The sequence below is a fragment of the Vulpes lagopus genome, chromosome 3 (genome assembly GCF_018345385.1).
Source record: "Vulpes lagopus strain Blue_001 chromosome 3, ASM1834538v1, whole genome shotgun sequence".
Classification (NCBI taxonomy): Eukaryota; Metazoa; Chordata; class Mammalia; order Carnivora; family Canidae; genus Vulpes; species Vulpes lagopus.
Genome location: NC_054826.1, coordinates 141,159,796 through 141,187,788, shown reverse-complemented (window position 1 = coordinate 141,187,788; position 27,993 = coordinate 141,159,796). Strand labels below are relative to the sequence as shown.

The 27,993-nt window shown below is 34.2% G+C and overlaps 1 protein-coding gene across 2 annotated transcripts in view; it reads right to left on the bottom strand.

Annotated features, from left to right (window-relative positions):
* DPYD (dihydropyrimidine dehydrogenase) overlaps positions 1 to 27,993 on the bottom strand; it is a 798,071-nt gene that overhangs the window by 318,398 nt on the left and 451,680 nt on the right. For both annotated transcript variants that reach the window (XM_041748593.1, XM_041748594.1), the window contains one exon: positions 3,237 to 3,401. In XM_041748593.1, coding sequence (XP_041604527.1) covers positions 3,237 to 3,401 — 165 coding nt within the window. The remainder of the gene's footprint in view (positions 1 to 3,236; positions 3,402 to 27,993) is intronic.

Below are 27,993 nucleotides of genomic sequence, written 5' to 3'. Positions count from 1 at the left end.
ATAATAAGCATTGAAAAATCTCAGCTTAGGAACAAAAAAAACCTCTTAGTTAGTAATAATCATCACTACAATGATCCGTGTGCCAAATTTAATTCACAGATAAATAAAAGGAAACCTTGAAAGCTGGGCAGAAGTCTAGTCTAAGTGTGGGCTTTGCTGCAACTGTGTGATAGTGAAGAGACAAGCCCTTACGATGTATTTCAGGGGTCTCGATGTTTTTCTATTCAAGGTGTTCTTCCTGCTGTCTCTTCCAGTTCATGGTCAACTGGTGCCTAGACTCTCTAGAAAGAGAGATACTAGCTGCTTATATCAGCTGACCTACATCCCTTCCCCACAAACCCCAGGATAATTTCTTTTTCAGAAAAGTTAGCCCTTGCTTAGAAGCTGCCACAGTGGGTTGAATTATCCGATCTCTGTCATTAAAGGTGGCAGCCACGCACTTGAGAATGATGTGGGAAAACTCCAGTGAGAGTGATAATTAAACTTGGAAAATGAAGGGTCACCTTCTTTCATTCAGCTCATTGGGTTTGGCATCAGAGTAATTCCAAAACAGTAGGGGATATTCTAGTCTCAGCATGGCAATATCTAGGTGCAACACATTATTTCTAGGGGTTCAAATGGGAATGCCATTTTAATTGTATTTAAAATGTTGTCTTTGATATGGGAAATAAAAATGTTAGAGACTAGTTCTAAGAATATAGAAAAAGAATAATGAGTATAATTGAAATGGTGTAAGAATTAGAAAAAGAAATGCATGCATTGTTTTCTCAGTAGAAAAAAGCATTACAGGAGAAGCAAATTGTTTTCAGGGAAATTGAAAAGAACAGTTAAATGTACGTCTTCTTTCTACTTGCTTGTGGAATTACAAAGTGAGTGGTTTCATCTCAGCTTTCTTGTCTACTTACTATCATTTATTGGAGGCCATCATTTAACATTTCACTCCTGCCCAGAAGAGGGTAGATGGAACTAAAGACAAGCCATTGGTAGGAGTTCTCTTCCAGGAAAACTTTTTTTTTTTCAGATACATTGGCTTATCTAAATACAATATTTGGAGTAATGATATTCATAGTATTCTTATGTTGCATTCAAAAGTAATATTGAAATTTTAAAGGCCTGAAATGATACTGCAGTAGATGCATTAAAAAATCTCTGTCATTAGGCAGGAACACAGATGCTAAAAAGCAAGTTTCAAGTTCAAATTCTGGCTTCATTGTAATAATCCCCCCTGATCCATGGGGGATATGTGCGAAGACCCCCAGTGAATACTTGAAACCATGAGTAGCACTGAACCCTCTAAATTCAATACTTTTTCCTATATATACATATCTACAATAAAGGTTTAGTTTATAAATTGGGCACAGTAAGAGATTAACAATAACCAATAATAAAATAGAATAATTATAACAACATACTGTAGTAAAAGTTGTGTGAATATGATCTTTCTCAAAAAATATGATCTTTCTCTCTCTCAAAATACCATATTGTACTGTCTTCAGTCTTCTTCTTGTGATGATGTGAGATGAGAAAATGCTTACATGATGAGATGAAGTGAGGTGAATAACAAAAGCACTGTGACATAGCTTTAAGCAACTACTGAATTTCCAAGCATACATGAGATGCAAAATCATCTGCTTTTGGACCCCGGTTGACTATTGCTAACTAAAACCACGAAAACAGTAACTGTGAATGAGGAAGGACCATTGTAATAGCCGTGTAACCCTGGGCATGCTACTTAACTTCTGTGTTTCCTCTCTGTGTAATGGGGAAGTAACAGTACCTATCTTATAAGATTATTTAAAGACTGAGTGTTAAAATATATAAGGCATTTATCATAGTAAGAAGCATAGTTTAATATTATAAGAGCTCAAACTTTTCATTATTAGGTTATTACATGGTCAGTAGCTAGTATAATACTTAAGGCTCTAGGCCATGTTAAAAATATATTAATAATTCTTATGGTTGACTTTTTGTCCTTGTCATAATGAGCAAAGTTTCCCATAAGCTTTGGGTCCTTTAAAAAACAAATAACCCAACATAACTGTTATTACAGTTGATTTTATAATGTGAACTTAGACAAGATTTGCAACATCATTTTTAGAAAGTGAAAAATTCCTAATGAACAGAAGCTATAGATTTCATATGAGTCTTGATAGCTCCCTTCATATTTGAGGGTTTAACTTGAGGAAGGTTAATTATATTCTCTGCATCTATATTTTGTTTCAATGCAAGAAAACTGTGAAACAATTAGGACTTTTTTAAAACATAAAAAACAGAAACAAAAACTTGGTAGGTTAGACAATAGTATGACAGCAAAAGTCTCTTTGTTAAGATTTTCTAATTTATCCATCTGTGGGAAAACATCCACAAATTTCATTAGAATTCAAAATATTATTATTTTATTCTTAAGCCATTCCAATTTGTCTTTGAATCTTTTCTACAACATAAAGATACACATTGCTCAAACCTCAACTTCCATCCATCACCAGCCCTAGGAAAGTAAATGAGAGGGTGGAGGAAGAATGAGTGTTTTTTTTTTTTTTTGTGTGTGTGTGTGTGTGTGTGTGTGTGTGTATGCATTATGTGCATTGAGGTGAGGGAAGGGGAGGAAGAATGGATGAATGACATCAAGGACAACTCTAACCATCTACTGAAGAGAAAATACCATCTCCTGGCAACATGTAAAAATCCATAAAGAAATGAAACATGTGTGATCATTGTGCACAGTACTTTTAAGAAAGGGCTTCATAAAAAAAAAAAAAACACAGCGATTCATTTAGTATAAAGGTATTAAAATTATTTGGTAAATTATTTTCTACTGAAAAAATACAAATACAGTATAAACGAAGATATTCTGCTTATGCCTCAGGTTTATATTTAAATTGATTTATAGTCTGCAATTTCTTCCTAAGGTCATCACCTTCATAAATACTAGCCACATACAGTGAAAATCAACTCAATAAAATGAGTATTTCATTTCTCTTCCTCCTGCTTATGTAGATACTTCTTCCATCTGCATAGCACCCATTTATAACAAAGCCTCACATTGTGCAGATTTTTATGAGTTCTTGAGCTTTTCTTTCTTTTTTATCTTTCTATGCATCAGCAAAGCAACTGCCAGATTCTTTAATAAAATATATTATACACATTAATATTTATAAGCCTATGAATTGGATGTTTAAATAAACATTCACCAACTTATGCCAATTCTTTTGTTTTAGACATTAAATCACACTTACATTGTCTGGAAAGTCAGCTTTTAGTTCAGTGACACTTTGACACCAATATGCAGCCGTTTTTTCACTGATGAGCTCAATATTCAGGAAGGAGCTTTGTCCAGGGCCATACATGGGGCCAGAGGTAGTCCCCCGGATGATTCTAGGTGAAACATTTGTCACGATGTCCTGATAAAAGAGTAAAGATATTGGGTCTCCTTTTGACAAACAAAAACTACAATCTTTATTCCCTGCTCATTGCCATATGATAATATTTTACGAAGTCTTTCTCACATTTTTACAGAAGAATTTTTAAAATATATTTTAAATTACACATGAACATAAACCACTTCCAAATGAAAGAGTAAAATATTTGTTAGCTTTATTTAAATTACCACCTATAATTGTAAGGTTAGCATAATAAAATATAGATATGTAAATTAATTTACACAGGTTTGGGGGATACATATTTTAATTTGTTTGCAATTAAATAATAAATAAAAACCTGAGTAAAATATAAGAATATCATTTCAGTCTATTTAACCCAAATACTTCCAATGAAATTTTAACTGCAATAAAAACTAATGTTTTGTAAAGAAAAAAATATTTTTCTTAAAAATTAATTCCAACGTAAATCAGCCAAGGAGTATATATTACTACTACTGGCTCATCAAACTTTAACGCATACTCTAACAAATGGGGGTCACTCAGCTTACCTACAGGATTCTAACTATAAATTCACATTCAATGAGAACTCAGTTCTCCCAAGACTGAAATGAGGATATCAATAACTTCCTGATAACTATAAACAGTAAACAGTCAAATTAACTCGCTTGTTAAGTGTAATTAACAATGCACAACTGCTTCTAAAGCTGTATTAACAAAGAAGAGTAACATTCTTACGTTACTAAAAACTAAAAAGAAACAAAGAAGAAAAATGTTTCTTTAGCCAACTTCCAATTAAAATTAATTTTGAGTAAAGGTCATTTAGTTAAGGATTTATCAGAATTAGTCATTTAAGTACCCCTCCTCACCATCTTGTCACTTTTAGTGAGATAACATGAACCCCCATTAGTATATAGCAATTAAGGTCAATTTACATATTTTAATTAAGAACCACCCCATATAAAACAATTAGCGTAATAGGCATACTAACTGGATTTCATAACATTTGGACGTTTTTCCAACTAGATAGACAGGAAACCTTAATTAGCATTAATTAGTGCTGATCTGCATATGTTTGATAAGGCATACCCTTGCCACAAAAGATTATTTATTCCTGAATCTGCCAAATGCTACAGTTGCAGAGGATGAAAGGACTTTTCTTCACATTGCATGTTAATTTCTGGTAATTTACATTCACTTTTACATTCGAATTAGTATATTATAAAATAAATGGTATAAATGTTACAATAAGCCTCCTTAAATATGTACATTTTTACTTATAGGAATCCTGCCAGTTAATGTTTTACTAATTAAGCCATTCCACTTCTATTGTAATTGTGGGCAATACCACCAGCCTTACTTTGATTTGCTATTGTGAAACAGTGTTCCACAATCTTATAATGGGTAATATGACAAGTTGAGTCACTCCAGGAAGCTCAAGCCTAGTGGGTCAAATTTCTATCTTGGCAAATGCTTAAATGTGTGCTTTGCACCCCTGCAGGTGGCTTCTGTGCAGCTCACCCAGGTAGGTACTCTTTCACTGCCATGGTCTGAGGAGACAATTCTAGGAATAAATAAGGCTAGTTTTCTTCTATACTCCAATGTTGAAGAGCCATACTCTTTAAGCCTTGAGGTCCTCATTTCCTCTGCTCTACCCCCTATCCTAAAAGCCCTTCACCTACATACATCCAATGTAGGCCACAGGTTGGGCGCTGCATAGAAAAACTTGGCCAATGAAGTGAACAGAGTCCTCTTTAAGTTCATCAACTCCCATGGCCCGGCACTGAATAGTTCCACAAATGAAGGGGCACCTATTTTATTTTTTTTAATTAATTTTTATTGGTGTTTAATTTATCAACATACAGAAAAACACCCAGTGCTCATCCCGTCAAGTGTCCACCTCAGTGCCCGTCACCCATTCCCCTCCAACACCCACCCTCCTCCCCTTCCACCACCCCTAGTTCGTTTCCCCGAGTTAGGAGTCTTTATGTTCTGTCTCCCTTCCTGATATTTCCCAACATTTCTTTTCCCTTCCTTTATATTCCCTTTCACTATTATTCATATTCCCCAAATGAATGAGAACATACACTGTTTGTCCTTCTCCGACTGACTTATTTCACTCAGCATAATACCCTCCAGTTCCATCCACGTTGAAGCAAATGGTGGGTATTTGTCGTTTCTAATTGCTGAGTAATATTCCATTGTATACATAAACCACATCTTCTTTATCCATTCATCTTTCGATGGACACCGAGGCTCCTTCCACAGTTTGGCTATTGTGGCCATTGCTGATAGAAACATCAGGGTGCAGGTGTCCCGACGTTTCATTGCATCTGAATCTTTGGGGTAAATCCCCAACAGTGCAATTGCTGGGTCGTAGGGCAGGTCTATTTTTAACTCTTTGAGGAACCTCCACACAGTTTTCCAGAGTGGCTGCACCAGTTCACATTCCCACCAACAGTGTAAGAGGGTTCCCTTTTCTCCGCATCCTCTCCAACATTTGTGGTTTCCTGCCTTGTTAATTTTCCCCATTCTCACTGGTGTGAGGTGGTATCTCATTGTGGTTTTGATTTGTATTTCCCTGATGGCAAGTGATGCGGAGCATTTTCTCATGTGCATGTTGGCCATGTCCATGTCTTCCTCTGTGAGATTTCTCTTCATGTCTTTTGCCCATTTCATGATTGGATTGTTTGTTTCTTTGGTGTTGAGTTTAATAAGTTCTTTATAGATTTTGGAAACTAGCCCTTTATCTGATATGTCATTTGCAAATATCTTCTCCCATTCTGTAGGTTGTCTTTTAGTTTTGTTGACTGTATCCTTTGCTGTGCAAAAGCTTCTTATCTTGATGAAGTCCCAATAGTTCATTTTTGCTTTTGTTTCTTTTGCCTTTGTGGATGTATCTTGCAAGAAGTTACTGTGACCGAGTTCAAAGAGGGTGTTGCCTGTGTTCTCCTCTATGATTTTGATGGACTCTTGTCTCACATTTAGATCTCTCATCCATTTTGAGTTTATCTTTGTGTATGGTGAAAGAGAGTGGTCCAGTTTCATTCTTCTGCATGTGGATGTCCAATTTTCCCAGCACCATTTATTGAAGAGACTGTCTTTCTTCCAATGGATAGTCTTTCCTCCTTTATCGAATATTAGATGACCACTTCTGGGTTCTCTATTCTGTTCCATTGATCTATGTGTCTGTTTTTGTGCTAGTACCACACTGTCTTGATGACCACAGCTTTGTAGTACAACCTGAAATCTGGGCACCTATTTTAAACAACCATTTTATACTTCAGTGGCACCTCGTGCTTACTGAATAAAACTCATTAATTAATGTTAGCAGTACCCCTGTTTCTTCCCATTCTTCAGGACTTAGCTTAGACTTCAGTCCCTTTGAAGAACCTTTCGATCTCTCCAACATCATCAAGTCTTAATAAGCTGACTTAAGCCACCATAGCATTATATACCTTCCCCCAATTGGCATTCATAACACCTGCATTGTGACTGTCTATATTCTTGTCTGAACCTTCCACTAGAGTGTAAGGTATGTAAGAGGAGAAACTATCTTGTTTCCTATTACATGCCCAGCTTCTAGCCTGGCCTTTAGTTCAAATAATGTGTTTTGGAGAAGCCTAGCGCCAAGACCCTAGGCACTAGAATGGGTCTTGTCCTGAGGCATGGGAACTATATAGGATTTGTTGCTGGCCCTATTCTGTTGCTGAACAGATGTGTGGATTTGGACTTATATTCAAATTTCAGGCACTGGTTCTTTGCTTAGATTCTTTCCTATTAGTCTGTTACTGTAGAATTGGGGACTTTCCTTGATAGCTCAGGGACCCCCTTCTCTGACTACAGCTCCCTACCACCAACTACAGCTAGATCCTGGTAGGAGTATGCTTGACACAGACTGTCCATTACTCCACCTTTCTCATATCAGCCTACTGCAGAGCCTTAATGACAGGAAGTATGTTTGAACTTCAATGCCCTGTAGCTTCTAAGATTTCCCTGATTGTTGGCCCTAACTTGCTGGGTTTATCTGATCTCTATGATCCAAATACAACGACTTTGTTCAAGTACAATCTGACTTTAGGGCTTTTCTGAGCCTGGTGGATGCAAATTCCTAACCTGGTCCATTCATGGCTACCTTGGGGATTTGATTTCTTAGCCAATGAACCTATTAGGATCCTAACCAACTATAGTTGCTTCTTGTGTTTGAACCCTACTAGGACTAGGCCCACATCTTCACGGTATGCTTAGATTTTTGTTTTTTGTTTTTTTTAAGATCATAAAATGAAAAAAAGACACAGAATGGAAGAATTGCACCCATACTGAGTAAGGAAAATCCCAATGGTCCAGTTATTCTAAGCCATATGCTTTTTCACAGTAACCTTCCTCATAATAATTAGGTCAACAACTCACGATGGTGAAAGGGTCAATAAACTGACAAGATTTAATTGGAGGACAGTCAAGCAAATGCTTCTTTCTTAAAATGCCCCATATTAGTGGTAACTTAAAACCTAAGATTTTGCCATTAGAGATTTTTCCTTCATGTACTGTAACTTAAGTTTAATTTTAATATTAGGCTTATTTTATTTTTCTCTTCTATAATGTCATATTAAACTCTAAATATACCATGGGAGAATTTTCAAAGATCAAATTAACAAAGATTAAACTAACAAAGGTCAAAGAGGAAGTGCAAGAAAAATAAAAAAAAAGAAACTTCATCTACTTTATAACACAGGTTGCTTATTCCTTTCTGTTGATTTATGATAGGCAGTGTTTCTCTGAACAGGTCAGTTTTCTCTTTCCTTAATTCAAACAAAGAAGAAAGATCCTTAAACAACTCCCCGAATTACATAATGTCTACTGTGTAAAGCTTGTCAACTATCAGTGAGTCAATTTTTGTCATTCTAGCAATTTAAAAATTCAGCATATTCCAAATGCAACAAAAGTGCCCAGATTCCAAGATTACCACCCAGTGATAACTCAGTAATAGAAATTTTATTCTAGGTTTTCTTTCCCAAATTCATTCATATTTGCTACTTTGTCAAAAAATCTCCACTGACTTAAGACTTCTTAGAATTGTTAAATTAAGTGGAAGATGACTGAAAATGGATACAACCAATTATTATTGGTTATATGATTGTACAGTTAGAGCTTCAATAATTGGGCAGTAACTTACTAAAGATTTTGAACTGGGAAAACTAGAATTTGAGCATGATTTTATAAGATAATATTTTGCTTTAATATTTAATAGCTAAATTATATTAGCATTGCTTAAGGGAGTTAATATAACAAAATAAACATATTCAGAATATTTAGAACAAATGAGTTCATTCTCTATAACACAGAGGATGAATTACCATAGTTCTAATCTTCAGTGCGTTAACAATATACAGATTTCTAAAAATTGATGTTTATAGATAAGGAAACGTTAGGTGATATCTCTGCTTTATGTGATATTGTGACTACCATTATAAAATTGAATGTTAGTAACCCCTTAACATTTGAAGTGATGCTAGTGATATTTCAGCGTTAGTAAAGAGATTTAAATGGTAAACAGGCTGATTCTATTTGCTTGTTTAAATTCAGTTTAAACAGAAGTTACTTGACTTCTCTTATCCACCCCCCCCCAAAAAAAAAACCCTATAGTGTTTCCATGGTTACCACTGGTCAAGATAGTCACAATGGCCTCAATGAACAGAAAAAGAAACTTTGCAGCGATGTCTTGGAAAAAAGCTAGGAAAAGAACTGGGATCCAAAAAAGTTGAATGAAAATGAAAAATACAGGTTCCAGAGTGAGCCACAGCTACTGTACCACAACAGATTAACTTAAAATTTGTTGAGTGAAAAGAGTAAACTGTCAAAAAATATACAGAATATGATCCCTAAAACAAACAAAAATAACACAACATACTGTTTAGTAAAACATATTTATATGAACAAATATAAATAAGAGATTATGTAAAAATAATTCAGGACTGTGGATGCCAGGGGAGAATTGGGGACAGTGGAGTACGAATGATTCTAAAAGTATTAGTGATATATAATTTTAAAGAAGTTTTACTCTTGAACTGCAGAAACATAATGGCAAAATGAGAAATCTGTTTAGTGAACTTTATGGTATCACAGTGCATAGTGTTATGAGCTGCAGAGAAAGTTTTATTGGTTTACCTGAAAATCTGTCATTTAAATCTTAGGGGTAAGTTGTTCCTTTTTTTTTTTTTTTAATTTCCAAAACTCTGCTCTAAACGGTTGTTTTTGTCAAACAAATCTCTTCACTAATTAGTTTTATAAGCTAGAATTTCAAAAATTAAATGTACTCCATGACAAATTGTCTTCTAAAATAAATCACTTTCTATTTAACTGGGATTTATCTATACATTATTCCATAATAGAGGAAAATCATTTTGCAAATAAATCTAACAACAAATATCCTGTTACATAATATGGTCCTATCATTATAAATCTGGCATACCGCTACCCTGGGAATAGCAAAAAGTAAAATAAAATTCAACAGTGGCCCAGTTTCCAGTGCAACTCCACTATTATGAAAGAAAAGAACTCTTTAACATTTTATTTTCTTCATGAACTGAGTATATTAATATTTGATTACTCCCCAAAATAAATGTTATAATGGTCAGAATAATCTCTACTTGGTTGTTTTGGAGGGTCAGAATGGGTAGGTTGAGAATATTTTCTTAATACATCAATTTTTCCATTCTAGTGCCTTATATAAAGACAGCACTCAAAAACCTGAAATTGTGACAAAATTTATCCCTTTGTCATCGGGAACTTTAAATCTGTCTACCCACATGGAAAACACAGTAAACAAGAGTAACAGTGTTATCTAGACATACAAGATAAATTATCAGAGAAATACTGGCATTGAAATTGTAGAAAAAACAATAATTCAGATTTTTATAGCACAGATCTTTCACATACATCATTTTATTTGATCTTCATGATTCTATCATCATGCTGCTAATACTAAAACTAGGGCCTAGAGAAATTAAAGGGACTTGTCCACTACTGCCCAGCTCTAGTGAGCATTAGAGGTAAAACTAGAATTGAGGTACATTTATGTGATATGAATAATATCAGTGACCACTTAACATTTGATTCAGGTGATACTAATTAGCACTAATTTTAGTTGTAAGAAAAACAAGTCAATTTAAACAATTTTTTTTTTTTTTACAGAAATGGAATGTGATATCTACTTGAAGGAAAAGGAATAATTCCCATAACTGAAAATGCATTTCAAAATTTTTCTGTCTCTTTTCTCTGCTTCTTTTTTCATAGCTCTTCATTCTTCCCTCTTTCTATAGAGGGCTTCCTCTGTTACAGTTCAAGTTCATATGATAGAACCATCAGCCCCTGACAGGTTCTGGTTTATAAGGTATACGTATAGTCACGCTCAAATCTTGTAATCTCACAGGCCCAGTTTTACTCTGGTGGCAGAGACTCTAATGGGTTTCACTTGGGTTTAATATTTGCCCCTTGTCTAATTAACTATATCTAGCAGGGTAGAATTAAGGGTTCATATATATGCTCATATAAACAAATACAGAGTAATCGAGAGCTAAGCAAATAGTTTTAAACGAGTCTTTAAGAATCTACTATCCTGGGACTAGTCTTTGCTAGGTTCACCTTAGAAAACTTAGAAAAAAATATCACATGATCATTAATAAAGTATAATTACCTAGGAAAGTGGATGAAAAATGGACAAAATTATTATCATATAATGAAATGAAACTTCCCACAGTCTTGAATAAACCATAACAATCCATTTCCTATTCCTGTGGGCCCAAACCTTACTAGATCAAAGTTGTAAGAACTCTTTAAAAACTCCCTCATGTTTTAGGTTACATTGGCAATTCTGTTATTCCAGCATGGTGGTGTGCTGAAGACTGTCTGCACAGACAGCCTGCTGTACACTCAGTTGCAGTCTCATACTGCACTGAATTGATTGTGTAAGATGGGTAGGAGTGTAGCAGTAGAGGAGAAACAACAGGTTGTGTTCTACAATGAATAGGAAAACAATTTACAACCTGATTAGGAATAAAGAGGGGAATAAAGAGTAGAAACCGAATATACTGAATGCCTCCTATGTGTCAAGGAAGGACTTTTACTCACATACTCTCTCGAGCTCACGTGGATCAAACATCTCCCACCTCTTAGATGGTGTCAAACATCTAGAGGATTTGGTATCTCTCACAGCTCAAGTACGGAGATTAAGTTTTTGAATTTTATTTATGTTTTACTAGTAAAATTTTCAATCACAGACTTGTGTAGCATTTTGTCTTTCCTCTTGCCCTTTTCCAAAGAGCTTATAACTTTGTAAATAGGACACCAAAAAGTAATTTGTTTTGCTCTTTGACTTTCTCATCCGTCAAACCGGCTTCACTATATGCTTCACTATATGACAGAGAGGTTGTAGGATCTTAAGTGAAATATTATAGCACATATCTGACATGTGGTATTTGATAAATACATATTTAATCATTCATCAGCTCATCAACTTCAGAAACAGTCGAAATAGAAAGAGTTCAGGCACCTGGCCTTAACTTGTACATGGCCTGAAGCTGACAAAGCAACAGGAAATGAGGATGGGAAGATTGTAGAGTTGGGTCAGATTAGAGAGTCCTGAATGACTGTTTTAAGGAGTTCAAACTTTTTTCTGCAGGCTTTGAGAATCCATTGTGCTCTGTCTCCTATTCAAGTTATTAATACCAATAGCTCACAGCAGCTGTGCATTCACAGAGATAAGTTTTACAAGGAACAGATGAAGAGCTTTTTCAGAGCTGATATCAGATGGATTAGAACGTGATTAATCAACAGACAGACTGATTAAATTATTGGGTTCACTGTTCAGATAAGAGGTTTTGGATACACTCTGCCAAACTGTAATTAACTTAGAAATTTCTGCTGGCCTGCTTATAAGATGATCATGTGATATGCTTTGAAGAAATCTTTTAAGGCCCAGAACAGCAGCTGTGAAGGTGTAAGCATGAGTCAGTTTTAATAATTACTAATCATCTCCAAGTATTAAAGCATAATTTTCACTGAAAATGATAAATGTTTGTAAAAACTTTATTTTTTATAAAACTTGTATAAATCCTCTGGTTTTACTCTAGAAGCCACTGGAAGTGAAATGGCTATTATTTAAGTAAGAAGTACCTAAAAGAATCAAACAGTTTTCCAGTTCTGCAGTATGGTTAACAAGATAATGAGAAAAAACTCTCACAGTATAGCCATTAAAAAATACTGGACAGGGATATGAAAAAAACAAAAGATGAACAACTGAATTGGTGTCAAAATTAGGAAATTTCTTTGAGATCAAAAATGACAACAAAACAGATTCATAATGACAAACTAACTATAGGGTGGTGTCTGCTGGTCTCTGGAGGCCTAGAGCCTGATTCCTAATGGCTCATACACACCTGAGAGAGCAGAAAAAGTCAGGGCCTAACCATAAGGTAGGACAAACAAAAAGCAATGCTCTCAATTTGTGGTCTAAAAAACCACCAGAGGGGAATGGTGGGGTAAATGTCCAATTTAGCCTTAATTATGGATGAAAAAAAAAAGAAGTCTCCCTTAAGATTTCAAACTTGTGTGGGCTGCAAAACTTCAAGTTGAAAATTTGGTTCAAAGGTGGCTCCTGAAAAAAAAAAAAAGAAAAGAAAAGAAAAAAAAAGGAGGTGGCTCCTGGTCATGGTGTCCACAGACACCTAGGAGAAGCAATCTCAAACTCTCTCTGGAGGGATTTTTATCTTGGTATCAAAAAAATTCCCATAAATAAATTTCCATGGAAAGTGAACTCAGAAGAATTCTGCTAAACAAGTGAGAAAAAAAAAATATAAGCCAGAGTCAGTAGGAAGACAAAGCTATAAAATCAGACCCATAAAAGATTACAGATTATCAGATACTGAAAATAAATCTTTAATATGTTTGAAAAATAAAAGAGGGACTGAATGTGTAATCAAAGAATAAGAAATTCAAACTTAACATGAAAATTTAAAATATAAGCAAATATAAGCAAAAGGAATTTCTAAAAATTAAAAAAAAAAATATATATATAGTACAAATTGGGAAAACAGAACCTTAATAGTTTGGAGTAAACAAGAGATTAGACATAGCTGAATAGAATCAGTCCACTTGATATCTATGGGATTATTAAATGTGACATAAATGTGACAAATGACACGCAAAACGTAATATGGAGGTTGAGAGGCATGGAAAACAGAGTGAGAGTGAAAGAAATCTAGCTGGATCTCCCAAGATAATAGGGAGTCTTGAGAGAGGTAATAGTTCAATAGATAGTGTTAGAGATTCAATAGAATTAATGAGAGACACAGATCTTCAAATTTAGGGACAAAAAACACAAGGAAATATTTTTAATCGACATCTTGTAGCAAATAAAATACCAAAGACAAAGAGAAAGCTTAATAAGTAGCCCGAGGAAGAAAAGATTATGTACAAAGGAAAAACAGATTGACAGGGAACTTCTTGACAGTGTCCTTGGAAGTCAGAAGAGGATAAAATATTGTCTCTAAAGAAGGAAGGGGAAAAATTAATAAGTTAATTAATTAAAAAATTAAAAAGAAAGGAATGTTAACTGAGAATTGCACAACTTCAAAATTATAACTCAAGAATAATAATAAAATAATTACACTTTTGAACAAAAGGAGTGATGAGCAAATAGTATACAGCAGAGAAAATGAATGAGCTAATGCTATTTCAATGAGGAAGAATGTGAAAAACAAAATATTGGACAATAGCAAGAATAAAGCAAGTTGCATAAAGAATGTTAACTTTAGGGTTGTATTAAAAATAAAAACAGGCAAAACTGGACGGCATAATATTTAGAGATACATATGTGGTAAAACATAAAAAAGCAAGAGAATGATAATGACAAAATCTAAGTCATTACCTTTAGAGGGAAGAGAAAGGGCTATATCTGAGTGGGGGTACATAGAGTCAAAGGTACAGGAATATCTTATGCTTCTCTTTCTGTGTGAAATGTTAAAAGAAGGTATTCATTGTATTATTTCTTAAAATGTATATCTATATTATATATTCTTTTGTATACATACTATATTTCACATGGAAAATAGAAAAAAAAGATAGGATGCAGACCTGAAGATGGTATTATTCTAGAGGCAGCTCAGATTGGTATTCTCTGCCTCAGCATTACCACCTGTGTTTACATATGGCCCTGAATGATGTCTTAGGCAGAGTACTACTTCTGGTGATTCCTCTAACAAAATGATGAGATTGTATGACATGATCCCTTATACCACTTTTAGTTGATACTCAGTAGGATAACAAAAAGTCATTTATCCATAAACATACAAATTGGAAACATTTCAGATCAGAAGTGTTGCTATAAGAAACACGTTTTGGCCCATGACACAGATTTGTGATTTAGGGGTAATTTCAAACTCATTAAAATCACTTCAGGTAACACACACACACACACACACACACACACACACACACATTTTGGCTGTTTTAGGTAATCTTCCCCACCAATATCTCACTGACTAAAATGAGAGAGGAAAAAAAAAAAAGTTTATTTCTGTCAAGATCTGCAAAACCATTCAGTTAACAAAAAAATCATTCATTTGAGCAAATACGTAGAGTCAAACTCCCCTAAATGTAAGTTAAGCAGCCATGAGATTTAATAATTGAAATAGTAAAGTTTAAAGTCTGCTTTCTCATAATTCTAACACTCTTACCCAATAGCATTCTTTCATATATTAGGCCATAAAGATGCTTGTATTATAATTACAAAACACCATTTAAAGAATGTATTATGTCCTACAGCACTTAGCCTTGACAAACAATTACTGGATATCACATTCAACTGAATAAAAAAAGCAATCTTTATCACAGGTTAAAATTAGCTTTGGAACAATAATGCTTTCAAAGCTATTGTAAACTCCAACTGCTTTGCACCAGTCTCTTTTGAGGAAATGCAAACAAGTAAACTGAAGGACATTTGAAAAACTTTCTGTGTCCTCTAAAGTTATTTAAAAAAAAATTTTTTTTAGCTTCTTAGGGATAATCTGATAACATTTAAAGGGTGATCAGCATGGCTTCAATAGGAATAGCTTCTACAAATTAGAATCAAAACAAAACAACATATAACCAAGCAAGCAAAACCCAGAATTCTGGACTTTAGAACGTTATTCATAATAGGATTCGATTTTAATTATCAGGACCACATGGTTTTATTATAGAAAAGAAAATTAAATGGCAAAGCCTATGCACTGGTGGGATTTGAGAATATGCTACCCTGAAATATGGTATCTTGGCATATTAAAGATCTTAAACTGAAGAAATTTTTTAAAAGAGAAAAAAAAGCAGAAAAGTCACTCTAACCTCACATTCCTGGCCCTTTTCTGACGCAGGTCTTAAAAGTCCCCTGTGAAAAATACTCTCCCTGTAACAGGAGGAAAGACATTCTTATCACCAGAGACAGGGAGTTTAGGGCCAAGAAATCCGTACAGACAAACCTTGTTAAACTCATCCTTATCTTCTTAGTTACTCCTTTACCACTTGCTACCCTACCCCTAACCCAAAACCTCTGTCTTGCCACTTTCTTCACTTTATGAGAAAACATTGCTTCTTTGTCTAAAAGGTGTAACAGTTTCTTGTTCTGGTCACTTTGAGTTTTCATTCTCTTGTGAAGGCACCCATGTACATGTACAAATTCAATAAAATGTATATGCTTTTCTCCTGTTAATCTTTGTCAGTTTCATTTTCAGACACAGCCAGGGGCCCTAAGAGGGTTGAGAAAAACTTTTTCCTCCCCTATAAGTAGAATTGTCAGTTCATTCAAACCCAGTCTTCTGAGGTAATATACATTCTTATCTATTCATCCTTCAGAAGACAGTGTGGAATGTAGAATTTCACCATTTAAATTATTTAATGAATTACTTTAATCATGATAGCTATTAATTCTGAAAATGGTATAATCAAAATCATAACAAAAAAGAGGTGGGCAGATGGAAATGCTGGATATAACCATAAAACAAACCTTCTTATAGGTTAACCTAAAAATAAACTGGATCCTGGTAAAGATGTTACAATCAGAATCTGATCATTTTGCTCAAAATACTGATTTGAGACTCTACCACTAACTTGCAGCCTTGGAGATCATTAGATCGTGAGAAGAAACAATGGCATGGTCAGTTTTCCTTTGGGTTATAATCACATTCTGACTTTAAGTGTGTTCAAAATTAATTAATAACAACAATAATAAATACCTTTAAGTGGTAATTAATTTAGTCACTTAAATGCTTGTCTGGATGTCAAGATTGATCAAAGTATCTCCAAATGACAATTTATATTTATATAGTGCTCTATAATTATCATCTGTGTTTCCACATATACAATGAAAGTTAACAGCCTTCATTCAACACCCTTGAAATAGGAGAACATTTCCCGAGGGTATTTGCTGAACTATCTCATGAGGGATAACTGAATGGAGGGCTCTGTGACCGACCATCTTGGGAAACCATCAGGGATCAAAACAAAACAAAACAAAACAAAAACAAAAAAAAAAAAAAGGAAACCATCAGGGATGTTTTACAACACACCTAAGCATGTTGAAAGTCTTGAGGTATCCAGTACTAGATCTACCTGTCTATAACTCCGTTTCTCACAAACCCGTTAAACTCTAAAACTGTTTTTCATATATCACCAATTAATATCCTTCAGGACATTTATATTTTATAGAAAACAGATTATGATATATATAGGCAGCAGTCTCCAAAATTTTTTGATCAGGTGTCCATCAATAAAAGCAACCTTATGGCCATGCATCTCCTCTGAATGTAAATTAAAAAATAAAATGAATAAAAAAAGAGAAATCAGAAAAAAGAGATAACCATAATATTAATAGATATTTTCATATATTTTTACCATAATCCTAGTGCTTTAGAGACATCTGAATCCACAATGGACAGGAGGGTATTGAAAAAGGTCTGTCTGGAGTGCAAAACGAAGAACTTTCTGTCCAGACAGGAAACTAAAATTCTGCCCTACAAAGATTAGGAATTTTGTCTAGGGTAGAGGTCAGTAAAATTAAACTTCTATTGCAAAGAGTCAGTGAATATTTCAGGGTATGCAGGTAATATGATATCTATCACTCAACTACTGAACTCTGTCACTGTTACAAGAAAGCAATCATAGACGTTATGCAACAAATAGAAATGTCTGTGTTCCAATGAAAATTAATTTATGGATGGTAACATTTGAATTTCATAAGTTATGTATTAAACAGTTATTTATTTTTTACTTCTACTTTTAGGAATTTCCCATAACTTTCACAAGTCACATATATTACTCTTTTGATTTTTCTCCCAACCATTTAAAAAATGTAAAAATCAATGTTAGCTCATATGATGTACAGAAACAGTCTGCGGGCCAGATCTGGCCAGTGAGCCATACTCACAGATGCTTTATTCCAAGTGTGAAGGAGCAGATTAAAGAAGAAAGCCAAGGATGAATACAGAGGATGAGGTAAAGCAACATACTGATTTTTCTACTAAGGATGAAATATGAATAGAAAGGTGATTCTGTTTCTTAAAGTTTACTAGGATATAAAACATTTAAGTTGCTTGACAAAAAGTAGCAATAAAAAATAAACAGCTGGTCAATATACAATAACTGATTACAAAATAAAATTTATAGAGAAAGATAGTTCAAAATATTTTTTAAAAAGGATGATGTTTTTTGAAAAGTTTTCAGAAATCTCCAAAATTAGTCAGAGCTGGCTCTGAGGTCCTTATGGCCCTTTGTAGACAGTCAGTACTAATGTTTATCAGCAGGAATTGTTTTTGCAAAAATGGTATAAATGAATTGCCTTTTAATATATCAACCTCATTAGGAACAAAATGTAGTGCTAATATCTGCAATGTTTCATAGCACTATATAAAATTATTTTCAAGCTTAGGTGAGGGTTACACAAACATCATAGATCTCCAGAAGTCTTTTATGTGATAAATTTAAATGTAATAAAACCTCATGGTTCTGATTACCAAAGGCTAAAGAATGAGTAATTTATACACTGCAGGCCTACAGAAGTACAACTTGTCTGCTAAAATAGCCCTAGGGGAAGATAAAATTGAAAAGACAAAGAACAGATAAATAAAATGCCACTATTTTCTCACAAATCTTTTTGATCGTGGTTGATTTAAAAAAAAAAAAGTATTACGACTGATTTTATGGTAGTGAAAATAAAATGATAGTTATAAGCGCCACTGTTTAATACTAGCTACAGAGAAGAGAATTTTGAAATTCATTCATTAGCATATTGATAAGTTTGTATAACAAAATTAAATTCTACTAAGGGTTCACAACTTAGACTGGAGATACTAACCATAACACCATATTATGATGTTATAACTGAATTACAATGTCTTGGATCAATTTTGTAATTGAAGTAATTTCAAAATCTTATTTCTAAAAAATGGTTACAAACCTAATATACAGAGAAATATGGAAGATCCCAAATACCTGAACCACAGCAAGCAAGGGATCTGATTGCTTCCTTAGATACGATGGAGGATAAAAGCTAGAACTAGTAGTTAAATGACTGCTTATGCATATGGAAAAAGCTTTCTAATATTATACAAAAGGGCTCCATGCCCAGTCAGGTCATGTTCATCATTTTTACAAATAAATGATGGTGAGCCATAAATAGATCTAAACATAGACACAGTGCAGTCATATTTATTGAATGTGCTGATAGTGTTGAGAGGTATTAGAAGAAAGTACTTTAATAGGACTAAGAGACCAGATTAAGAGACATAGGTCATTCCTGATTACTCCAAACCCACTTCATCCATTTCACCTGCATTTATGGAGTTTTTTTCTTTTTATAAGGAGGAAGCAAGTGTATTAGTTAAAAAAAGAATAGGGGCACCTGGCTGGTTCAGTCAGAAGAGCAAGCAACTGTTAATCTCAGGGTCGTGAGTTTGAGCCCTACTATGGGTATAGCGATCGCTTAAGCAAGCAGTCAAACAAACTTTTAAAAAAAGAATAAAGTCAAACTACTAGAGTTCACATCTAATTATTTCATCTTATTAGTTGGGCCACCTAGACAAATAATCTCTTTCTTCTTCACCTTCCTTGTTGGTAAAATGAGCTAAAGATAACATCTCAAATGTTATCTTGGATAGAGTAAAATGAGTCACCTGTAAAGTGCTTAGAACAGCGTGTAACATTTTTTTTAAAAGATTTTATTTATTTATTCATAGAGACAGAGAGAGAGAGGCAGAGACACAGGCAGAGGGAGAAGCAGGCGTCATACAGAGAGCCTGACGTGGGACTTGATCCAGGGTCTCCAGGATCACGCCCTGGGCTGCAGGCGGCGCTAAACCGCTTGGCCACTGGGGCTGCCCAACAGTTTGTAACATTATACAAATAATTGAAACAATACAAATAATGCAAATAATAATTATTGTAATTCCATGGTCATCTTCTGTGCGTTAACATTCTTTACCCTCCTGTGGTTATAATATATGCAAGATAATATGGATGTGAATTGATGCTGGGTTTTGGGGATGGTGTGCACGGCTCTAAGCAGCACATCTGCACCCAGATATTGGGGGAACTCTGGCCTTAGAGAGAGGGACACTGAGTGCTAACTTGCTATAGCTGCAATATTAATGAAACAATTAGTGATGTTACTGATACAGTTGGACCCCCAATAGATTATAAGATTTCTGAATTAGTTCTCCTAATAACATGGCACACTGCTTGTTCTGGTAAAGGGAAAGGATTTGAGCTGGAGATTGTGAGTGCTATAATGTGGGAAAGATCTAGGCCATATATAACCTTTTTAAAAACCTTTGGGGGTAAAAAAACTTTAAATAAGCTTCAGATGCTTACATCACTGATACAAGTATGTATGATGAGATCAATAAAGTTAGCTCAAAAACTGCAAATTGCATTACCTCTATCTTCAATATGCTTTACAGGGAGATCACAAAAACCAAGGTGAGGAATCTCAGGACAGAGTGGAAAAAATGCTAGAGTCAGAGAGGAGGACCAATATGTAGGACACAGAATCAAATTCCAAAGAGATGTCTATGGGTCAGAGTGACAGATTGTATTCAATAACATGTAATAAGTAATTATACTTTGGGTCTAACATACATATGTACAAGATAAAGAAGTCACAGTTCATCAGCTGAAAAGCTTAATAAAATACTAGGTATTTTATTTTGATACGGCTCAAAAAAGGAAAGGAGGCTACACATAAAACTAGTGCATATATTAGTAGTAAGTTAGTATTAGAAAAAGAAATGTTGTTCTTACTCTTCTCAGAGCTGTTCAAAATACTACCTCCAGTTTGGGGCAAATGAAAACACTTTCAGTGGAAAACAACAGCAACAGAAAAAGTTAAGGAACTTAAAATTAAATCACGTAAGGAATAGTTTAGCTTGACTAAACTAAAATGGAATATATAAAAGCTTTTATCACTTATCTGAAGGACAGTCATACAAAGGAAATTCAGGCATTTTCTGAATTACCTTAAGATAGGATAACCTGTACAATAATTAAAAACCATTCACAAGCATTTCACTATTTTATAACATCCATAGCTATTTAAAGATGCAATCATTTGTCTCTAGAAAGTTCTTCTTGACTATCATATTTGAGAATAGTGTAGTAGATACCGACTGGATTAGCAATGCAGCACATCTTTTCCAAGAATTGTCTTTTCTCTCCTTCATCTACTTTGTTGCAAAAGCCACACACACAACTTTAGATTGATTCGGGGGCAATAATTTTAGAGAGAGTTCAGACATGGTTCCAATTTTTTATTATACTTTCTGCCTTAGGCAACTGCTTTCTTGTCTTTGGGATCTGTGGGACATCCCCTTATTTTTCACTTCAACCTAAATTGCTGCAACTGAAAGGAGACTAGCATACCTACTGGCAAGGGTACTAATTAATAGTGATGGAATTAAGCCTATAAATCATCACTTCTAGCTGATATTTGTGTGATATCCCATTTTCAATAAACATAATTTTTAAGGGCAGAGTTTGGAAATTTTATCACAAAGCCCAACCTTTACCCAAATCTAATTAGCCCAAATAGCCTTAAAGAATAAAATGTCCTCCAAATCACTGATACTGAATTTTTGAAAAAAAATTCTCTGTTTTCCCCTTCCCTAGCTCTGGCAACCACCATTCTATTTTCTCCTTCTGTGAGTTGGACTATATTAAGATACTTTACATAAGTGGAATTATGCACTATTTGTCCTCCTGTGATTGCTTATTTCACTCAGCATAGTGTTTTCTAGGTTCTTCCATGTTGTCACAAATGGCAGGACTTCCTTCTCTTTTTAAGGCTGAATAATATTTTATATGTATATAGCATATTTTCTTTATCCATTCATCTGTCAATGGATATGTGGGTTGTTTCCATATCTTGGCTATTGTGAATAATGCTGCAATGAACATGAGGGTGCATATATCCTCATTTCAAATTTTTTAAAAAAGATTTTATTTATTTATTCATGAGAGACACAGAGAGAGAGAGGCAGAGACACAGGCAGAGGGAGAAGCAGGCTCCATGCAGGGAGCCCGAGATGGGATTCGATCCCGGGACTCCAGGATCAGGCCCTGGGCTGAAGGCGGCGCTAAGCTGCTGAGCCACCCGGGCTGCCCCCTCATTTCAAATTTTGAGATCCCCATTTTAACTCTGTTGGATATATATCCAGAAGTGGGATATTGGATCACATGGTAGCTCTATTTTAATTTTTGAGGAACCTCCATAGTATCTCTCAAAGTAGCTACACCACTCTATATTCCTACTAATATAATATAAAGGTTCCAGTGTCTCCACAACCTCACCAACACTTACAGTTCGTGTGTGTGTGTGTGTGTTTGTGTGTGTTATAATAGTCAAACCTGTCAGGTATGAGGTAACATTTAATGGTAGTTTTGATCCACATTTCCCTGATTATTAGTGATGGAGCTAAAGTTTCTGTCATGCAAGAAGAGTATGTTTTAGAGATCAGTACAAAATTTCACCTATAGGTATAACAATATGGTATTTTACACTTCAAAATATGTTAAGAGAATAGATCTCACGTTAAGTGTTCTTACCAAAAAAAAAAAAAAAAAAAGAAAAGAAAAGAAAAGAAAAGAATAGAAAAAAAGAAAGAAAGAAAGAAAGAAAGAAAGAAAGAAAGAAAGAAAGAAAATAAGAAAAAAGAAATTAAAGTCCAGTAAAGGATATAAGGAAATTTTGGGAGGTAAAGAAAATTTTTAGCATTCTCATTGTGGTGATAGAATGGGTGTATGCCTATGCCCAAACTCATCATGATGTACATAATTAAATGTATGCAAATTTTATACATCAACTACGCCTCAATAAAACTTAAAAATTATATTGAGTTTTTGAAAAGACAGTAAATATTGATCATCAGCAGGGAATCTGCTTCTCCCTTTCCTCCTTGCTCATTCTCTTCCATTCTCCACCTTTTCTCTCAAATAAAAAATAAATTCTTTTAAAAAAATAAAATAAAATAAAAGTACATATAGATCAGGAGTACTAGCAGACATATTTCACAGTTTATACTTCTAGGGACTATCTCTAATAACTTCTGAAATTTGGTATCCTTTGATTAGTGTTTAGGTAAGTCAACTATCATTAAAACAATATACAGATTAATACTTTTTTTTAAATTTTTATTTATTTATGATAGTCACACACACACACACACACACACACACAGAGAGAGAGAGAGAGAGAGAGAGAGAGAGAGGCAGAGACATAGGCAGAGGGAGAAGCAGACTCCATGCACCGGGAGCCTGACGTGGGAATCAATCCCGGGTCTCCAGGATCACGCCCTGGGCCAAAGTCAGGCGCCAAACCGCTGCGCCACCTAGGGATCCCCAGATTAATACTTTTATATTAGATATTTTTAATATACTTATTCATTCATTTAGTAATCATTCAGAGGGCAATTACTCTGTACCAGTTACTAACCATTAAAATTAATAAATAACTTCAAAATAAATGACAAGCATGAGGCATGTACTTCTACATGTATAATGTAGAAAATGCTTACAAACGTAATTTTATCATTATGAATATCTTTCCTAATTTTCTGTTTAATCTGAATGAAACATACAATATTATTATAAGTCCTTGATATCTTTTTATATAAAATTCTATAAATTATGAAGAAAATTAAAAATGAAATTCTATTAAAGTTTCCTATGATAGATTTGGAATTACAAAAAATTTAAAATTTTACCTATAAGAATAACGTAGTAAAAATAGCTTAAGAATACATTATAATATAAAAAGAAGAAAAGAGTGATAACACATATTAGTAAAAATAGAGAATAATAAAAATCAATTATTTAAACTGTATGGCTTCATCATAAGAAGAAAAAAAGATCAATGAAGCAGAGAGAAGACCAACGTATGTGGGCATGTGCATGAATATGGTGTATGTGTGTGAATGTGGTATATAGTTACACTGTAACATTAAATGGAGAAATATAAGTCATCAATTGTCCTAGGACAATATAATGATTATTTGCCATACATCAAAATAAACTCTGGCTGACTGGGAAACTTTCTAAGTATAAAAGCAATGAAAATAAGTAAACAGAAAAAAAAGAGAACAGAAAGAGCCAGGCTTAATAAATATTCAATATATATATATATATATATATATATATATATATATTTCCAAATCATATATTTAGAAAAATACAAATGAAAAACTTGGAAAATATTTGCAACATGGCTGGCATGAATTAAAATTCTTAAATATACTGGAAAAAAAAGAATTAACAGGGATGCCTGAGTGGCTCACCTGGTTAAGCATCTGCCTTCAGCTCCAGTAATGATCCTAGGTTCCTGGGATTGAGTCCTGCATCAGGCTCCTTGCTTAGTGGGGAGCCTGTCTTTTCCTCTGCCTGCCACTCCCCTTGCTTGTGCTCTCTCTGACAAATAAATAAATAAAATCTTTTTTTTTTTTTTTAAAGAATTAACAGTTGAGTTCTGGCCTTTGTTCTAGCTCAGGGGTTAGCAAACTTTATCTGTAATAAGCCATTTAGTAAATATTTTAGTCTTTATGGGTTAATCAGTTTTTGTCATGACTCCAATTGTACCATGAAAACCACCATAGACAATATAAACTAACAGATGTGGCTGTGTGTCAATAAAACTTTATTTCCAAAACCAGGCAGGGGGTCATATTTGGCCTGGGGACCTTACCTTTGCTGACCTCTGGTCTAGCCTTAGAGATGGTTAAAGACTTAACCCCTGGCCAAATCCTCCTTGCAACAATAACTTGCAAAGAACGTATGCCCTTTCCAAGATACAGAAGAGTCCTGATGAAGATATGCTTTACTCATTGGATACGAGGACCTTGTTGAATTTGGTCATTAAGAATCTGTAACTGGGATCCCTGGGTGGCGCAGCGGTTTGGCGCCTGCCTTTGGCCCAGGGCGCGATCCTGGAGACCCGGGATCGAATCCCACGTCAGGCTCCCGGTGCATGGAGCCTGCTTCTCCCTCTGCCTGTGTCTCTGCCTCTCTCTCTCTCTGTATGACTATCATAAATAAAAAAAAAAAATAAAAAAAAAGAGTCTCAAAAAAAAAAAAAGAATCTGTAACTGATGAGATGCAGGTACATCAAAGGATGGGAGCTAGGTACCTACTCCTAAGGGAGCCATTGACTAGCAAAGTAAGAAAAGATTAAATGGATCCCAGAGCTCTGAACTGAGTCCTCACCTGGTTAGCTACTTTTCTAAGAACCATGTAAGTCCACTATGGATATAGAAGCTGTGTCACAGGGATGCCTGGGGTGGCTCAGTGGTTGAGTGTCTGCCTTTGGCTCAGGTCATGATCCCGGGGTCCCCGCAGGAAGCCTGCTTCTCTCTCTGCCTATAACTCTTCCTCTCTCTCTCTCTCTGTGTTTCTCATGAATAAATAGATAAAAACTTAAAAAATAAAATAAAAAGAAGCTGTGTCACAGACTAAAGCCATTTGCACTTTGCTGTTACTATGCATGCTATACAGACATGTCCCAATCCTTTTCAGAGCAAGTAAACCTGACGGTGGAGTCTGAGTTTAATTAATTAATTAATTAATTAATCAATCCAAGTTCAAAAACAGCTCTGGCTGGGAGGAATAAATTATATAAGTGTGGTTTTAAAGGGTTTTAAATCAGCAAAAATAAAAAAAAAACAGTCCACTAATAGAAAAATGGTCAAAAGATATAAACAGCAGGCAAAATAAAAATTCCTATAAAAATTTTAAAAATGAAAGAATAAAAAATGTTTTACCTCATTACTAGTCAAAGAAATAAATATTAAAGTGGCATCCTATTATATACCTATTAAATCCGGATTTATTTTAATGATAAAATTTTGTGTTGGTAGAAGCTTGAGGAAATAGAGAACTTCATGGACAGTTAGCAGACTCTCCATTGGAAAACTTGAAAGAATTAGGTAACAGAAAGTGCCATAAAAAGTACTTTAAGAACTACAATCTCACTACTAAGAATTTATTTCAAATATAAGTATAGCATTATTTGTAACAGCAAAAGAAAATAAAAAATAGCCTAAATGTCAAATAATAAATTATTAAGCCATATAAATTATAATTAAACCTAATTCAGCATACATTGTTCATGGTCTACTCAACAGCCATTTATATTTCTACTCTTACTAACAGAATCCTAGGGGACAATGCACCAATTTAAGACTTGCCTCTTTAAATTACTGGCCACCTCCACCAAGGGGAGGCCATCATCTGGCCAGTGAAAAACAATCTGAGAATTTCTGAAAAAACTTTGCTTCCCTGATAAACACATTGCAGCTTTCTTGCTTTTCTTCTATTTCTTTATGCCTGAAAAACAGAAAAATCCTATGAGTGAAAAATGGTATTCCCTGCTTTCTCAATAGCAGCATTAAATGCTAGAAGGCAAGACATAATGTCTTCAAATTTTTATTTTATTTTTTTATTTTTATTTTTATTTTTTTTTCTTCTTCAAATTTTTTTTTTTATCTTCTTCAAATTTTTAAAGAGAAAGATTTTTAAGCTAGAAATTTTAAATCTGCAAAAACTCTAAAAATATACCTACTATACACTCTGATAAGATTTCTGGAGGCTCAGTTTTAGGGAAAAAAAAAAGATCAAGAAAGGAAGAAGTGGGATTCAGGAAACATGGAGGGTAGCATAAAGTAATTTGAACACTCAGAAATACGATTCTACATTAGAACAGGAGAAGTTGGTCTCCAGAAGACAGAATAAAACTGACTGAGTTTTGGAACTTTGTGTGGAAAAGTACCTCTATATATGTAAAGAATCAGATAAAATATACTTTAAAAATTAATGATAGTTATATAAAAAACCTTCCTTAAGGTGCAATTTTAAGTCCACATAAAACAAACATTTGTAAGACAGAGTACAAATAATCATTGCACATGCCTCAGGTCAACGATGAACAATATTTACATACACATAGTAAGGTAAACCCTAATAACTTAGAACTACATTCTCAGGAACTATATAATAGGAAGTCAATGGAAAATGTCTAGCTTTAAAAATTTGCAATGTAAATATCTTATTTAGAAGCATAGATTTAAAAAACCTAAAAAATGGTAAGAACTGAAAGTAGATGCTTTGCAAGAACAAGAAAAGCAGTGTGAAAAGGTGGGGTAGGGGGCAACTGAATTTCATAAAAGTATTTTTAGTATTATTTGATGTTTAACCTTGTGTACATTTTACTTTGTTTAAAGGCAAATTTTAGTTTTAAAAAAATTATAAAAAGAACGCTAAAAGAAAATGTGATATGAAAACCAATGTGTTAAAGATTACTATCCCCTATGTGCAAAAATATTCCTCAAATGTTAGAGGCAATTGATGCAATAGCAATACAGTATTTGTCAATTATTCCTCTATAAGGTTGGAGGTTGGGGGAGAAACAGTCAAACAATGTGCAGTCATTTCACAGAAGAAAAGTAAATACCCACAATGTGAAGAAATGTGCGACTTTCCCAGCAGTCAGGAAAATGTACATGAGGACGAGGGATACCATTTTTTACTTACAGTATTTTGCAAGATGGAAACACTTTAAAAGATGTACAACAATGCTGGAGGTGCTAGTGAGGATGGATGCTCTTATGTTATTGAATGTGTGAACTACCAGTACATTTTTGGAAATTAATCTTCAGTGTTTCTCAAATCAAATAATATATGCCATTGACACATGAACAACATGGATTTGAACAGTGCAGGTCCACTTATACGTGGATGTTTTTCAATCAGTACACATACAGTACTGTAAACGTACTTTTTCTTCCTTTTGATTTTCTTAATAACCTTTTTCTTTTCTCTAGCTTACTCTATTGTAAGAATACGGTACATAATATACACAACATACAAAATATTTTGCTAATTGACTATTATATGTTATCAGTAAGTCTTCCCATCAATAGCAGGCTATTAGTAGTTAAATTTGGGGGAAGTCAAAATTTATACATGGATTTTTCCGTGTGGTTTGGCTCTCCTAGCCCCTTGAATTGTTCAAGGGTCAACTTCTGAATCAGCATCCCCTTTTTAGGTATCT